The sequence below is a fragment of the Theropithecus gelada genome, chromosome 11 (genome assembly GCF_003255815.1).
Source record: "Theropithecus gelada isolate Dixy chromosome 11, Tgel_1.0, whole genome shotgun sequence".
In the NCBI taxonomy this organism is placed as follows: Eukaryota; Metazoa; Chordata; class Mammalia; order Primates; family Cercopithecidae; genus Theropithecus; species Theropithecus gelada.
This window is the reverse complement of record NC_037679.1, coordinates 5,025,487-5,043,111: the sequence shown is the minus strand read 5'-3', so window position 1 is coordinate 5,043,111 and position 17,625 is coordinate 5,025,487. Positions and strand designations below refer to the sequence as shown.

Here is a 17,625-nt window from a genome sequence, read left to right as displayed (position 1 = left end):
TAGGGAAACCCTCTTGAATAAAGATATATTTGAGCAGTGACCTTCAAGAAGTAAGAATTTAAGCCATGAAGATATCTCAGGGAAGATTGTTCGGGGCAAGGGAACAGCAAGTGTAAAAGCCTGAGACAGGAATATTCTTGGAATGTCTCCAAAGAATAGCAAGGAGGTTATTGTGGCTAGAATGACTGAATTAGGTCGATGGAGGAGAAACAGTAAAACATAAGGGGAGATCATTTAGGGCCAGTGTGAGCTAGGGAGTGTTTTCAGGAGTAATATGATCTGGTACATTTTTAAAGGATTACTCTGGCTGTGAAGGCCACAAATTATAGTGGCTTGGGCCAGGAAGATATTAGTGGATGAGAAGTGGTTCAATTCTGCATGTACCATTGATCTTTGAACAACACAAGAGTTAGGTCAAAAATCAGTGTATAACTTTTGACTCCCTCAGAACTTGACTAATAGCCTACTGTTGACTGGAAACCTTACAGATAAAACATAAACTGTTGATAAACACATTTTATATGTTACGTGTATTATATACAGTATTCTTACAATAAAGTAAGCTAGTGAAAGAATGTTTTTAAGAAATCATAAGGAGGAGAAAATATATTTACTGTTCATTGAGCGGAAGTGGATCATCATAAAGGTCTTTATCCTTGTTGTCTTCACATTGAGTGGGCTAAGGAAGAGAAGGGGTTGATCTTGCTGTCTTGGATGGCAATGGCAGAAAAGGTGGAAGGGGAGGCAGAAGAGGCAAGCACACTCAGTGTAACTTTTACTGAAAAACATTCATGAATAAGCAGACCCTTGGAGTTCAAACACATGTTGTTCGAGGGTCAACTACATCGTACTTGAAAGATGAAGCTAACAGGATTCATTGATGGATTGGATATAGGCTACAAGAAAGAAGGAAGTCAGGGTTGACTTACAAGGTCTTGACCTAAGGAACTGGTAAAATAGGAGTTGCCAGCTACTGAGATGGGCAAGGCTGGTGGGAGAACGTCTGGGAGGGTATAATGAAGAATTATCTTTTGGAAGTAGAATGGTGGTGATTTATAGGGAGATGTTTGTCAAGGGATTCAGAGGTTCAGTTATGCAAGATGAATAAATTCTGGATATTTAATGTATAGATGTACAGCAATGTGGATATAATTAACAGTGGTGTATTGTACACTTGAAATTCGCCGACCCAGTAGATCTTGTGTTCTCACTACAAGAAAAAGGGAGAATGGTAACTGTGAGGGGATGCATATGTTTAGTTTTTGTGATTATTTTCACAATGTGTACATACATCAGAACATTAAGTAGTATACCTTAAATATATACAATTTTTGTCAATTGTACCTCAGTAAAGATGAGGGGCAAATTCGTTTTTCGATAAGTAAGGTGTCTACGACCATAGAGATGCTCTGAAGAAATTGGATGTTTACATTTCATGTACAAATAAGATCTATTCATCTTCATGTTATTTTAATGAACAGTTTTTGTTGATATATATGTTTATTTATGCTTGACTCCTCAGTTAAATTGATGGTTTCTTCCAGTTGTCATTTCTTTTCTCACTCTTGAGTTCAGGCAGAATGTTTAAGATTATGATGATCAGAAATAAGACTGAGGCAACATGGTGAAACTCACCTCTACAAAAAATACAAAAATTAGCCAAGTGTGGTGATACACACCTGTAGTCCCAGCTACTTGGGAGGCTGAGGTGGGAGGACCACCTGAGCCTGGGGAAGTTGAGGCTTCAGGTGAGTCATGATTATGCCACCGCACTCCGGTGTGGGTGCCAGAGTAAGACCCTTTCTCAAAAAATAAATAAATAAAAGGAAATGAGACTGAAAAGGAAGATTGCTATGCAGGTAGACACAAAAGTTTTTTTCATTGAGATACAATGCGGTGAAACTGTTGTAGAAAAACTAACCTGGTTAAAGTATTCCAAAAGGATGGGAAGCCAAGTATCTGTTAGAAAGTTTCTAAAGATGTCAAAAGAGGAGGTTAATAAACTAACTCTGTCTTCTGAGATTGCGTATTGACAGCATTTTGTAAAGTCTTTTTTAAAAGGCTAAATGTCTTGTGCAAGATCACATTGCTAATAATTGGAGCCACCAGAATTTGATCCAGTCTTCTGACTCCATATCCAATGCCACTTTCTACTACAAAATAATACTAAAGCATGATATTGTTAGTGTTACCGACCTTAATTAAGCCTCTCACTTTATGGTTGTCTGCAACCTTTGTAACTTAAATTATTGGCATTCTGATGGATCTTGTTTGGATGTACTTTCAAGCTCAAAAATAATTTTTAATGTAAAATTAGCTCTCTTTGATTTTGATAACAGAATGTCTGCTTGCCACTTACCAGTTAACTGTAATTTTTTGTTCCTTCAGGCTAAAGGTCATAAATCATAGCTGTAAGATTAGAACCTTTAAGAGTTTTCGCCTTTAATTTGGACATTTTTTTTGTTTTAAATTTTTCTTTTAATTTTCACATTTCTTATAAGGTTTCTTAGACAGTATTTATTAACAAATGGACTAATTAGAAGACCAAGAGAACCTGTAAGTGTAACTTGGAATTATTGCAAAGTTTAGGGGCAGAAATGAGCCTGTCATGCAACAGAAAAGACAACTTGTATCCTTAAATGTTGACATTTGATGACTAAGCAAGGAACCAAGAGACAAAGTCAAGGTGAAGGTAGAGTTAGTGAGGGATTGTGCAAATTGAATACATCTTTGTTTGCCCAGTTACACTGAACAGAAACCATGATATAGCCTAAGGATAATTTAAATTTCTTTTAATAAAAGAACTACTTGAGAAACTATTGTCTGTCTCTTTATCTAGGATTGATTGGTTAGATTTTAGAAGCAACTCTGCTTAGCCTAGCTTCTTTTTTTGGTTTCTTATTTATTTACATATATTTTTTGAGATGGAGTTTTGGTCTTGTTGCCCAGGCTGGAGTGCAATGGCATGATATTGGCTCATTGCAACCTCTGCCCCTGAGTTCAGACAATTCTTCTGTCTCAGCCTCCCAAGTATCTTGGATTACAGGCATGCACCACCATGCCCAGCTACTTTTGTATTTTTAGTAGAGATGGGGTTTCACCATGTTGGTCAGGCTAGTCTAACTCCTGACCTCAGATGATCTGCTGGTCTCGGCCTCCAAAAGTGCTCGGATTATAGGCGTGAGCCACTGCACCTGGCCAAACTTCTTTAATTTCTTCAAGTTTTGTGAAGCAGGATGAGACTGTTCTTTAAACATAGGTGTGTGACTTTCTATCTGAAGTCATTTGTTATACAGTAATCAAACTAATGAGTAGAGCTTATGAAGTTGTGAATTCTTATATCTTGATTAGAAATTATTATAGCCTATAAATATAGTATATTAGTTAAAACTTCAGCAGGTCTAATAGATGGTTTTACTGGAAGTCAAGCCCCTTGAGTTTTGTACAGTTTTTTACCATTAAAACACCTGTGACTTTAGTAAAATTATATAAACTGTCTAGTTTTCTCATATAATGAAGATGATGTTGCCACACTAGAGGTATTGTGAAAGGTTAGACAGCAAACCTATTAGCAAATTTGTTGAGGAAATATCACTTTCTTCTGTCATACTAGATAACTGAATTATACCTTTTTGTTTTTAATCTCCTTTATATTCACTTTGTTTCTTGGAATGAACATTAATCTTTGGTTTGGGATAGTAGTTTATAATTGATATAGTTTACAGAAGGATCTCCCTTTCAGGCATTTCTTAATGTAGTACTTCTTTAAGTACATACTAGATCCATCTAAGTATGTCTTTATTAAACTTTGGAATCAATTAATCAAACTTTAATTGGATGCCTGCCAAGTACTGGGTTCTAAGCTCTGAGCCTTTATTATACTTGTTTATATTGTACAAAAGGATGTTTTAATGAAACATCCTTTGGGATTAGTGTTTCATGAAACATGTTTGGGGATATGCTGAATTAAAATAAATGAAACAAACTTCTAGTTAAGCATAGCAGATTGAGTACTTGTTTAATGCTCTGATCCCTCTGATCCCAAATCTCTACTAAAATGACAATAAAGGAATGAAAGAAAAGTGTGGGTGTTTTTTTTTTTTTTTTTTTTTGAGATGGGGTATCGCTCTTGTCACCCAGGCTGGAGTGCTGTGGCGCCATCTTGACTCACTGCAACCTCCGCCTCCCGGGTTCAAGCGATTCTCTTGCCTCAGTCTCCTGAGTAGCTGGGATTATAGGTGCCCGCCACCATGCCTGGCTAATTTTGATATTTTTAGTAGAGCAGGGTTTCACCATGTTGGCCAGGCTGGTCTCGAACTCCTGACCTCAGGTGATCCACCAACCTCGGCCTCCCAGAATGCCGGGATTACAGGCGTGAGCCGCCGCGCCTGGCTGGAAAGAAAAGTTTTAAGCCACAAAGTTTAAGCCACAAAGACAAGAAAGCTGGAGAGGAGGGGATAGCACATAAGTGTCCACAAAATAGTAAAATGGTATGAGGGGGATGGTAAATTGTCTTAGCAGAAAGCTGATACATAGACATTTCACGAGGAGAATGGAGTTAAGAATCTCAAGACAGTTCACATACCATTGAACCTTAGAAAGTTGAGTTTGAAGGCCTCCATTATCTGTGAAGGCAGAGATATGGGGTGGTTGCAGAAAACAGAATTGATTAAAAATTTTTAGATCCTGAAGATTCCTGGCTGAACAGGGTAGAACAAGGGGACTATGCAATGAAAGACTGGAGATTTTTACTCTCTAAAATGAGTATTTGAACCAGATTTAAACTTTAGCATAAATGATGGTACAGGAAACAACAGAGAGGGAAATTAAGTCAAATGATGAGGCTTCTAGTCCTCTACCCAAGATCATTTTTCAAAGCACTGGCAATCTTTATTATTGTTATTTTCCAAAGTAGGAGATAAGGGGCATCTTTTGGAAAACTGACTTGCCCAAAAGAAAAGACTTAAAGATAATGTCATTTGAGAGTCTCCCAATGAAATAACCAGATGTCTGCTTGATCACCCTACAGTGAAACAGCTGAAAGGCTCTGACCACCCATCTACATAATTTTCAATCAATATTTTAGTGTCCCACCAACAATCAAGGATCTCCAGATATTTGAGGGAAATCAATATAATAAAGATGAAAACAGATACAAAAGGAACCTGATGGGACAGACCCATTGCTGGAAAATAGGGAATAACTTTAAAAAATTTAATATCTTCAAAGCCTGAAAGAAGGGATGTTTTATCAATGATTTAAGAAAAAGCTTTTAGAAGTTAAAAATATTACAGCAAAAATATGAAAATTCAACAGGAGTAGAAGATAAGCTCATAAGTCTCAGAAAGTAGTACTTAAAGTCAAAGAGATGATAGGATATTCATTTAAGTGATTCAATATCAAATAATAAAATTGCAGAAAGGAAAAATGCAAAAATTTATTTTTTAAAAAGTAATACAAATGGAATTTTTCTGTAATAGTAGAGCACAGGTGTCCAGATATGAAGAAATAATATAATACCCTAGTAAATGAAAAAATAATTATACCAGGTACTTCATAAAGTTCTAGAAGTCTGAGGATGACGAGAGAGAGAGTAAAAACAGACCACATAGAGGACTGGGGTTACAGAGTGTCATCAACAATAGTTGGAGCAGTGAAGCAATGCCTTGAAAACTCTAGGGAAAATGATTACTAACCTAGAAGATTCTGTAACCTATCAAACTATCCATCATGTATTAACTCAGAATTCCCACCCTTTTCCACTTCTGCTGGAGGATGTATATACTTCACTAAATGAGATAGTAAATGGAAGAACAATGTGAGATTCAGAAAATGAGTTCCAACTCAGGAAAAGATAAAGAGGACAAAGAGGATTATTAGGATAATGACAAAGGACAATCCCAGAATGACTATTGAACAGCAGTTTTGAGAGTTACCAGTTCATATTGGACCAGGACAAAGAAAGAGTTTTGCAAGGAGAGTGGGGAACAGACTTCATGGATGAGTTGTAACCGAGTGTATTAAACTCAGATTTATACTTTTGTTGTAGTTAGCTAAATTAATGGTGGATAATAAGGAAGAAAAGGAAAAGAAAAAACAAAGCCATTATTAACCCTAGGAAAATATCTGAAGCCAGCTAGGCGCAGTGGCTCACGCCTGTGATCCCAGCACTTTGGGAGGCGGAGGTGGGTGGATCACCTGAGGTCAGGAGTTCAAGACCAGCCTGACCAATATGTTGAAACCCCATCTCTACTAAAAATACCAAAATTAGCCAGGCGTGGTGGTGTGTGCCTGTAGTCCCAGCTACTCAGGAGGCCGAGACAGGAGAATTGCTTGAACCCAGGGGGCAGAGGTTGCAGTGAGCTGAGATTGTGCCACTGCACTCCAGCCTGGCCGACAAAGCGAGACTCTGTCTCAAAAAAAAAAAAAAAAAAAAAAAAAAAAAAGTAGAGTAGTATAAGGATGTTATTTAGAAATAAAGAAGTAAATGTTAGAAGAAACAGCCAAAAGATTTGATGAGTGCTTTGGGGAAGTGGAAATCAAGAGCGGGTATTTCCATAATTTTTCTTTATAAATTTGGAAGTACTGTTTGACACCTTAAAGTATGTACATGCATTACTTTGATAAAAACTAAATGAAAAGGTGTATCACTGCCCTCCAAAAACAGACAAGTAGGGTGGATTTGTGAAACGATCTTCAGGAAACCACAATTTAGACAAATTCACCAGTATTGAATACTTTGAGGGATTGTCATTGAAGCTGCTCAGTAATTATCTGAGAATTACCCAGAAATACGTTAAATAGCTTTTGGACTGGATTTTCCCATGTAGCATTGCCCACAGAAAACTAACAGTTCTTTCAGTAGAGAGCGTTTTATCTAATGAAGGCTTTCTGAGATAGGTTTCCAAGTGAAAGAATGCTATGTAAACACTACATACTCATTAAGTGTTGAGTGAATGCAACCTGAAACAAATTTAACTCAGCATCCTTAGGGCATAAAAGACACTATGTAGGTATAGCACAGCAATTCTATGTCTAGCTGAAGGAACATGGTTATTTCTAAGAGTGTATCTATGTACCTACCACACGTTTTTACTTCTTGCCTCATAAGCAATTTTAAAAATCAGCATATCATCTTTTAGATACAGATTTTTAGATACAGATTTTCAAAGGGGTAAGGCAGTAAGTTCCAGAACTCAGCCTGTTTGCCTGCCACTATCATTGAAATTACATTTGTTACAATAGTTCTGAGAGGGACTTGTGCAAAACCAAACAGCTGTTATATAATAACTAAAAAGGAAATTAGTATGCTATTAAGTAGAAAGTAGGCTATTACCGACTGGACTAACAGAAGTAAAACAAAATATATATGATCTTGCAGTGCAGGAAACAAGCCTCCTAGTTAGTGTGATTTATTTTGAACTATGTCAATAGGCCCTTTGTGAGGCAAGCAAGGGGGAAAATTAAAAGGCAGTTGTCATATGCACTGTAGACAGGTCGTAAGCAGTGAAGCCACCAACATTGTTGTAACAAAAAGCTGTTTCAGACAACACGTCTGCTTTTCCCTCTTAGTATAAAATTTGAAGGAAAGAACACACCTGAAGTGGGTGCCAGTGGCTAAATGGTAATTTATGGTTAACAAGAGTTGATGGCCCCAGGCCCCCTAGTCAGCCTGTACTTTGAGATAGCTACCTGTTTTCTAGATGATAGCTGGAAAAGAAATGTTAAGTGCATTATTGATATTAAATAGCTTGACTTCTTGTGTATACCTTTTGTTACAAGATAGTTTAAGTTTGCATAAGGTGGCAGAAAATGATTAGAATTTTAACTCACATGTTGTAAACATAGCAGGTTTTACATACTTCACCCAGTTTTCTCTATTGTGGCCTTTTATATTTTACTTGTATTTGTAGCTTAACAAGATAAGATGAAATCGGCATTTGGGAAAATTGTGTAAAAAATGTGTATTATTTGAAATGCAGCTTTTCTACATATTTCAACCCTTGGCAGTATACTGGTATCAGTGCTGGTTTATAGCCTTTTTAATAAAAATTAATACAAGGTAACCAAGTCCTTTTATGTCTTTGTACAGGAAACTCTTTATACAGTGAAACAGGAGGAGAGAAAAATGCAGCAATAAAGATAAATAAGGTTTGTTGAAACCAAGAAAAATATTTTTCTTAAATAATAACACTTTAGGGTTATTTAGTCCATAAATAACCAGTGCTTCAGGTATATCAAAATATTTAAGTATAACTATTATTTACCTATTAGAGATATTTTTATTTGCGGTTTCACTAACTACTTTTTACTTTTCTAGCCTCAGAGATCAAATTGGAGTACAAATCAGTGCTTCAGAAATTTTTTCTGCAATATGTTTTCTTCTGTTAGTCACCCTGGAGAATCTTCCTTTACCTCCTATAGAGCTTATTGGTTAGTATTTTCTACTTTTAATTTATGCTGTTTATACTTGATGTTTAATTATTAACTTTGCTAGAAATTTAAACTCAAGGCCCAATAAAATCTGAAAGGCCCACCTTGGTTTTTTTGCTTTAGTTTTTTTCTTTTTTCTTTTTTTTTTTTTTTTAATTTTTGGAATGTAAAGTAGCTCTAGCCAAGAGAAAACCTGTTAATTTGGGGAGCTTCTCTATTGTGCAATGATTGCCTATGCCAGTGTGCTTTGTTTTCATTAATAAGTTGTTCTATATAAGCTCTATATATGATAGAGAAGTAGGTTATTTATTAGATTGTGGGGATGTTACCTAAAGAAGAACCCTTTTAGAGCTGATCCATTCATCTTTGAATCCTAGTGACTGGCATGTAGATACAAAGTTGATATTTATGGAATTTGCAGATTAAATTGAGGCTTTAAAATCACGTATAGTTAGTTGAGCCAGCAGCACAGAATAAGATTGTGTGATTTAATTTTAGAGCTTGGCAAGGTACCAAAATATCTAAGTAGGCTTTTGAAAAGCTGAACTATGCCCATTTTTGGTTGCAGTCATCTTACCCTCCTTTATTTTCTTCTTTTGTCTTAGGCTTAGTTTCAAGTAGGAAACCATTGCACCTAGAATTTCTTTCTTTCAATAATGAGGATATTACTCTGACTTGACTTTATTTTAAAAATTCTGTGACTTAAGATAGAAATTCAAGTGTTATTTTTAACAAATAAATACAATTCTAATTTACGATATAAAAATTGTACTTATTTTAGGAATGAGTTTATTTTGAAAGTGTTTAAATAGAAAAAAGCTCACATTCTGATAAGTGTGATTCATAATGCTAGGTACAAAAACAGCTGCTATTCTTTGTACGACCTAATTGTTTTTTTGAACCTAAAATTGTGAGATTCTGATGAAGCTCTAAAATTTATCTTTTAGTACAGAATTTATAGAAGCCAGTGAAATCAGTACATTGATTAGGCAGAAGAGACATGAACTGGAATTGTCATGGTTTCCTGATACATTACCTGGAATTGGAAGGTAAAAATAAAATATTATTTACTCAGATGTTTACATGCTAACGTGAACAAGATAGCATTAGTACTTAAATACAGGGGTACCTTATTCAGTTGTTATTTTCCTAAGGAAGTTTTGCGCAAATTAAACTTTGGTGTTTCAAATGCCCAACAAAGATTGTTACATAAAGGACCCCTTAGAAAGTAAAGAACCCTTAATTTATCTGTTTAACAAGTATAGCTGTGTATATGCTAGATTTATTTAAAAGGGAGAGAACCTGAATATTAAGATTTATTATTAGTAATACATCTGTCACCATTCCTGTACTGTTCTCCTGTTCTAGTCTTACCTGTATGCTGTCAGCTGAATCACACTTTTACCATATTCCTCTCCTCAAAAATGTTCTTCTAAATAACTATTTGATCAAGTGCCTACTCTACCCCGACACTCATGACTTTCTGTAATCTCGTTTTTTATTTCTTAGTTTAGTCCTGAAGCTACTAAGATGGTGCTAGATACGTAATATATACTTAAATCAAGCTCCTAAGTTAAGATTAGGGTCGCTGCCTGAGTGTTATGTTAATTCCTATAACATATTATGACTTTATTTTATATGTCACTATAATATAGTTCTGTATAGGGCATTCACCCTCTAGGAATGATGGCAGAACATAATAGAAGTCAAATGAAGAAGTCCAGATGTATGTACTATGAAACCCTTCCGTATAGTTACATATTTTTGTACATGTACAAGTTACATTTTTTTTCTCCATGCTTCTCTTCTCTTACTCCAGAATCTCACCTTATACTGAATCAGATAGTCTTTTGTTAGGAGACCTAAATGAGTAAGAAAAAAAAAAGCTGAGAAGTGGTTTGGGTTTGAATGGAGAAAATTTGAAGGGGAGGGAGTCTTAACAGATCTCTAGGGACACTGAGAACTTTGAAGAGCCATCCCCAGGTCGAGGAATTTTAGAATATAACATAGTGATATAAATCAGTTCCTTGGTTGCCTGGAAAGGAGGGAGAAGGATTACAAAGGAGTGTGAGGATACTTTCTGCAGGGGTGGAAACGTTCTCTTTCTTGATTGGGGTGGTGGTTAACACAGACATATATATATATATGTACACACTTTGGTCAAAAGTTACCAAATGTACTCTTAAAATCTGTGCATTTTATGTTGAATTACACCTCAAAGTTGATTTTATTTTTTTAGACTAGTGAAGAACATGATGAAAGCTAGAAAATATCTTGTCAAAATACTACATAAATTATTTCAAAGAGAAACGTCTGTGTTAAGTTGCTTTCGTCTTTTCTTTGCCATGAATTTATCAGAAAAACATAGTTTTAAAGATTTTTTTCTGAATTGCAGCCAATTGGTAGCTATCTTCAGACAAGGAGTAACCTTGAATTTACATTTTTAGTTATTTGGGCAAAAAACGTTTAAGCACTGTATTTTAATATTGCTAACCTGATTTAGAGAATTAATACTTTTAGATTGCTGGTTTAATTTTTTAAACCATTTAAACAAAAATATTTTTATTATGTTTTCAGAATTGCTTTTATACCCTGGAATGTTGAAACAGAAGTCCTTCCTCTCATTTCTTCTACGTTGCCAAGAACTATTTTTCCAACAAGTACCATATCTTTAGAACATTTTGGTAAAGTTTGTGAAATCATTTTCTATTTTAAAAATTGTTGTTATTATTTTCTTCCAGTTTCATAAAAATGTGTGTTTGATGACTTAGAAAAGCTGTAAAGTAAGGCATAGTAACTTGTAAATACTTCTATAAATATTTGGACAGCGACTTAACTTTAAAATTGCTTCAACTAGCGGGAGGCGGAGCTTGCAGTGAGCCGAGATCGCGCCACTGCACTCCAGCCTGGGCGACAGAGCGAGACTCCGTCTCAAAAAAAAAAAAAAAAAAAAAAATTGCTTCAACTAGAGTGTGTGTGTGTATATATATATACACACACTGTATGTATCCTATATACACACACAATGGAATATTATTCTGCTACAAAAAGAAGGAAATCTTGTCTTTTGTGTCAACATGGATGAACCTGGAGGACATTATACTAAGTGAATAAGGCAGGCACAGAAAGAAATACCACATGATCCACTTACATGTGGAATCTAAAAAAGTTGATCTCATAGAACTAGACTATAGACTAGGGGGTGGGGTAGCCTGGTGGGGTGGAGGTTGTTGGTCAATGGATAGAAAGTTTCAGCTAGATAGAATAAGTTCTAAAGGTCTATTGTGTAACGTGATGACTATAATAATGCAGTTGACCCTTGAAAAACACAGGTTTTAACTGGGTGGCGACATTTATACATGAATTTAAAAAAATAAATATATCGGAAAATTTTTGGAGATTTGCAACAATGAAAAAACTCACAGACAAATCGCATAGTCTATAAATAGTGAAAAAATTAAGGAAAAGGTATGTCATTAATGCATGAAATATATGTAGATACTAGTCTATTTCATCATTTACTACCATAAAATATATACAAATCTATGATAAAAAGTTAAAATTTATCAAAACATATACACACTCAAACTACATGGTTCCACCATTTGCAGTCATGAGAAATGTAAACAGCTGTAAAGATACAGTATTAACTCATAACTGTGTAAAATTAAATATAGTGCATATTTACCAGTGTAACAATTTTTGTGGCTGCCACCTGTTGCTATTTTGGTGAGCTCAAGTGGAGGCTGAGACTACAATGCGCTGTGATTGCACCACTGCACCGCAGCCTGTGCAACAGAACAAGGGCCTGTCTCAAAAAAAAAAAAAAAAAACCTTCAAAACTTGGTGTAATGTAATCATCTCCATGTGAGCATTTGTCTTTCTAATAGATTGCATATCACAGTAAAAAGTGATCTCTTGCAGTGCTTGCGTATTTTTCATAGTGTTTAGTGCAATACTGTAAACCTTGAGTAACACCTTTGGGACCCATGAAGTGCCATTAGTGATGTAGGAAGTGCTCCCAAGAAGCAAAGTTATGGCTTTATAAGAAGAAGTTTAATTCCTTGGTAGGAACTGATCGAGATCTATAGCTACAATTGCCCACCATTTCAGACAGACGATTCATCTTGTAAACAAATGATATATTAAAAAAAAAATGATACAAACTTAGGGTATCAATAAATACAGTACAGCACTGCAATGTATTTTCTCTTATGATTTTTGTAATAACCTTTAGCTTCTTTTATTGTAAGAATACAGTATGTAACACATATAACATTAAAAATATTTTAATTCACTGTTATTGGTGAGGAGTCTGGTGAATGGTGAACAACAGTTAAGTTTCGGGGAGTAAAAACTATGCCAATTTTTGACTGTGTGGGGGGTTGGTGCTCCTAATCCCTTTGTTGTTAAAGGGTCAACTATATCTGAAAATTGCTAGAGAGTGGATGTAAAGTGTTTTCACTAAACAAATTGTAACTATGTGAGGTAGCACATATATTAAGTAGCTAGATTTGGTCATTCCACAATGTTTATGTACTTCAAAACATCATGTTGTACATGGTAAACACATACAGTTTTATCTGTCAGTCAGTTTTAAAAATAAAAAATATTCCAACTAGAAACTCTCTTCTACAGTTTTTAGAAATTACAACTTGGAGGCTTTGAGGAGCTGATTCGAAGTCTCCTGTTTCAGGCTTTCATATCCAAACCATAGATCTTTAGAAGTAACATCTGTTAATTAATTATTAATAAATAGTTTGAGTCTTTATTAATTCATGAATAACTTGACCATTTTCTCTCTCCTTTTGCCTAGATAATCCCAGGTCATGGCCGGGCGCAGTAGCTCACGCCTGTATTCCCAGCACTTTTGGGAGGCCGAGGCAGGCAGATCACTTGATTTCAGCTTGGGCAACATGGCGAAACCCTGTCTCTATTAAAAATACAAAATAGCTGGACATGGTAGCGCGTGCCTGTAGTCCCAGCTACCCAGGAGGCTGAGGCGGGAGGATCGCTTGAGCCTGGGAGGTTGAGGCTTCTGTGAGCGATGATTGCTCCAGTGATCACACCATTGCACTCCAGCCTGGGTGACAGAGTGAGACCCTCTGAAAAAAAAAAAAAAAATTAAGCAAGTAGCAGTTATGAGACCAAAAGTTATTTTCCTTTTTTTTTCTCTATAAAATTGCCCACTTGGACCAAATCTAGTTATAACTTATTTCAGTGTCATTAAGAAAGTTGATGATACCTCATATTACTCAGAGGTTAGTAGCTGTGCATTTATTAATAGTTTTATTTGTAAGTATTTTGTTTCACTCTGTTGCAGACTGTTTGATGCTAAAATTAGCTACAGCCAAATTACTGTTTCTTAAAACACATATTTTTTACCCTTTATTTTTTAAAAAAAATATTAGGTACTTCTTGCAAAGGATATGCATTAGCACATCCTCAAGAAGGGGAAGAAAAGAAGCAAACTTCTGGTACATCAAATACCAGAGGATCAAGACGGAAACCTGCAATGACAACTCCTACAAGGAGGTCTACACGTAACACAAGAGCCGAAACAGCCAGTCAGTCTCAGAGATCCCCAATATCAAACAATTCTGGGTGTGATGCCCCAGGTAACAGTAATCCATCTTTAAGTGTTCCCTCTTCAGCTGAGTCAGAAAAGCAAACAAGACAGGCTCCAAAACGGAAGTCTGTAAGAAGAGGAAGAAAACCACCTTTACTGAAAAAGAAACTTCGGAGCTCTGTAGCTGCCCCTGAAAAATCATCTTCCAATGATTCAGTAGATGAAGAAACAGCAGAATCTGACACATCACCTGTGTTAGAAAAAGAGCACCAATCAGATGTAGACAGTAGTAACATTTGTACTGTGCAGACACATGTAGAAAACCAGTCTGCTGATTGCTTGAAAAGTTGCAATGAGCAAATAGAAGAAAGTAAGAAGCATACTGCAAATCATGATACAGAGGAAAGAGTAGAATCTTCATCTTCTGAGTCTTGTGCTCAGGATCCTCCTATGCTAGTTGGTGAGGAAGGGGAAGTTAAAAAACTTGAGAATACAGGTATAGAGGCTAAAGTTTTGTATTTGGAAAGTGAGACTTCTAAAAATATTTTTGAAAAAGGAGGTGATCCATTGGAAAAGCAAGACCCGATATCTGGACTTTCAGAATCAGAGGTAAAGGCAGATATATGTACAGTTCATCTTCCAAATGATTTTCCTACATGTTTAACATCTGAAAGCAAAGTGCACCAACCTGTATCTAGTCCCCTAAGTGAGTTATCTGAGAATGTAGAGTCAGTGGTTAATGAAGAAAAAATGACAGAGAGTTCCATAGTAGAAGTTACTGAACATAAAGATTCTACACTAAAAACAGAGGAGCTTATAGAGAGCCCCAAGTTAAAATCATCTGAGGGTGAAATTATACAAACGGTGGACAGACAATCTATTGAGAGCCCAGAGGTTCAATTGCTTGGGCATGTTGAAACTGAAGATGTAGAAATAGTTGCAACATGTGATACTTTTGGGAATGAAGATTTCAATAATGTTCAAGACTCTGAAAATAATTTATTAAAAAATAATCTTATGAACACCAAATTGGAAAAATCTTTAGAAGAAAAGAATGAATCGCTGACCGAGCATCCTAGATCTACAGAGTTGCCTAAAACACACATTGAACAGATTCAGAAGCATTTTAGTGAGGACAACAATGAAATGATACCTATGGAGTGTGATTCATTTTGCAGTGACCAAAATGAATGTGAAGTTGAACCATCTGTAAATGCTGATCTTAAGCAAATGAATGAAAATTCTGTGACACACAGTTCCGAAAATAATATGCCATCTCCTGATCTTGCAGATGAAAAGGTTGAAACTGTTTCTCAACCATCTGAAAGCCCAAAAGATACCATAGATAAAGCCAGAAAGCCTCGTACTCGAAGATCTAGATTTCATTCTCCATCTACAACTTGGTCTCCCAACAAAGACACTCCACAAGAAAAGAAGCGGCCCCAGTCTCCATCTCCCAGAAGAGAAACTGGGAAAGAAAGCAGGAAGTCTCAATCACCATCTCCTAAGAATGAGTCAGCCAGAGGCCGGAAAAAATCCCGTTCTCAGTCCCCAAAAAAAGATATTGCAAGAGAAAGGAGACAATCTCAGTCTCGGTCTCCAAAAAGGGATACTACTAGGGAAAGCAGAAGATCTGAATCACTGTCACCAAGAAGAGAAACTTCTAGAGAGAACAAAAGATCTCAGCCAAGAGTGAAAGATTCCTCCCCAGGAGAAAAATCCAGGTCCCAGAGCAGAGAACGAGAAAGTGATAGAGATGGGCAGAGGAGAGAGAGAGAGAGGAGAACCAGAAAGTGGTCTAGGTCCAGATCTCATTCTAGGTCCCCCTCGAGATGTAGAGCAAAAAGTAAGAGTTCATCGTTTGGTAGAATTGACAGAGATAGTTACTCTCCCCGGTGGAAGGGAAGATGGGCAAATGATGGTTGGAGATGTCCACGAGGAAATGATCGGTACAGAAAGAATGACCCAGAGAAACAGAATGAAAATACAAGAAAAGAAAAAAATGACATTCATCTAGATGCTGATGATCCAAATTCTGCTGACAAACATAGAAATGACTGTCCCAGTTGGATAACAGAAAAAATAAACTCTGGGCCTGATCCAAGAACCAGAAATCCAGAAAAGTTGAAAGAGTCTCACTGGGAAGAAAATAGAAATGAAAATTCAGGAAATTCTTGGAATAAAAACTTTGGTTCTGGTTGGGTATCTAACCGTGGTAGAGGCAGAGGCAACCGTGGCAGAGGCACTTACAGAAGTAGTTTTGCCTATAAAGATCAGAATGAAAATAGGTGGCAAAATCGAAAACCACTCTCAGGGAATTCAAACAGTTCAGGGAGTGAATCTTTCAAGTTTGTGGAACAGCAATCCTATAAGCGGAAAAGTGAACAGGAGTTCTCATTTGATACACCAGCAGATAGATCTGGATGGACATCTGCATCTAGCTGGGCTGTGAGAAAGACTTTGCCAGCAGATGTACAAAACTACTACTCGCGACGAGGCAGAAATTCTACAGGTCCACAGTCTGGATGGATGAAACAAGAGGAGGAAACATCTGGACAGGGTAATGTATTCTTGTTGGTTTATTGATACTGTTTTATTTGAATAATTATAAATTTAATATGTTATTTGTATGACTTGAAATGATCCTTATTTGTAGTTTTTATAACAAGCTGAACCCTAGTTGTTTGCAGGTCACTTTGCATTATATAAATGTATATACATGCACATTTATCTACATAAGTATATTATTAACGCTACCTCTGCTCCAGACCTTGCCAAAGACTTAAATATTTTCAGCACTGTTTGCTACAATAGAAGAGTTTGGGATATTCCTATGCAGGATTTAACCTCTGATTTGTTGATTTCAGATACGTATACTTTTAATTTTTTTGATAATTGTTCTCATACAAATAAAATAAGCCATTGTTTTAATAGTAAAGATTTATATTTCCTTTTTTTTTCTTGTTTTTTTTTTTTTTTTTTTTTTTTTTGAGATGGAGTCTCGCTCTGTCGCCCAGGCTGGAGTGCAGTGGCCGGATCTCAGCTCACTGCAAGCTCTGTCTCCTGGGTTCACACCATTCTCCTGCCTCAGCCTCCCGAGTAGCTGGGACTACAGGCGCCCGCCACCTCGCCCGGCTACTTTTTTGTATTTTTTAGTAGAGACGGGGTTTCACCGTGTTAGCCAGGATGGTCTCGATCTCCTGACCTCATGATCCACCCGTCTCGGCCTCCCAAAGTGCTGGGATTACAGGCTTGAGCCACCGCGCCCGGCTTTTTTCTTGTTAAGAACATTGCAAGAAAAAGGCTGTTGAAGATATAAAAATTGAATAATCTTATAATTTAGTAACTAAATTTTATGTGATTTTTTTAACTAGTCAGTTTCTTGAGGTACTGATTGTTGATGTATGTTTTGCATGAACTTACTCTTAAAACATATTGTCAGGTGAATGTTTTGTTTTTTGAGGTGGAGTTTCTCTTTTTTTGCCCAGGCTAGAGTGCAATGGCATGATCTCTGCTCACTGCAGCCTTCACTCCCTGGGCTCCAGCGATTCTCCAGCCTCCCGAATAGCTGGGATTACAGGCGCCCACCACCACACCTAGCTAATTTTTGTAATTTTTTAGTA

At 36.4% G+C, this 17,625-nt stretch overlaps 1 protein-coding gene across 2 annotated transcripts in view; it reads left to right on the top strand.

Moving 5' to 3' along the window:
- SCAF11 (SR-related CTD associated factor 11) overlaps positions 1-17,625 on the top strand; it is an 80,091-nt gene that overhangs the window by 56,062 nt on the left and 6,404 nt on the right. For both annotated transcript variants that reach the window (XM_025401828.1, XM_025401829.1), the window contains 5 exons: positions 8,093-8,151; positions 8,321-8,433; positions 9,381-9,482; positions 11,011-11,117; positions 13,845-16,562. In XM_025401828.1, coding sequence (XP_025257613.1) covers positions 8,093-8,151; positions 8,321-8,433; positions 9,381-9,482; positions 11,011-11,117; positions 13,845-16,562 — 3,099 coding nt within the window. The remainder of the gene's footprint in view (positions 1-8,092; positions 8,152-8,320; positions 8,434-9,380; positions 9,483-11,010; positions 11,118-13,844; positions 16,563-17,625) is intronic.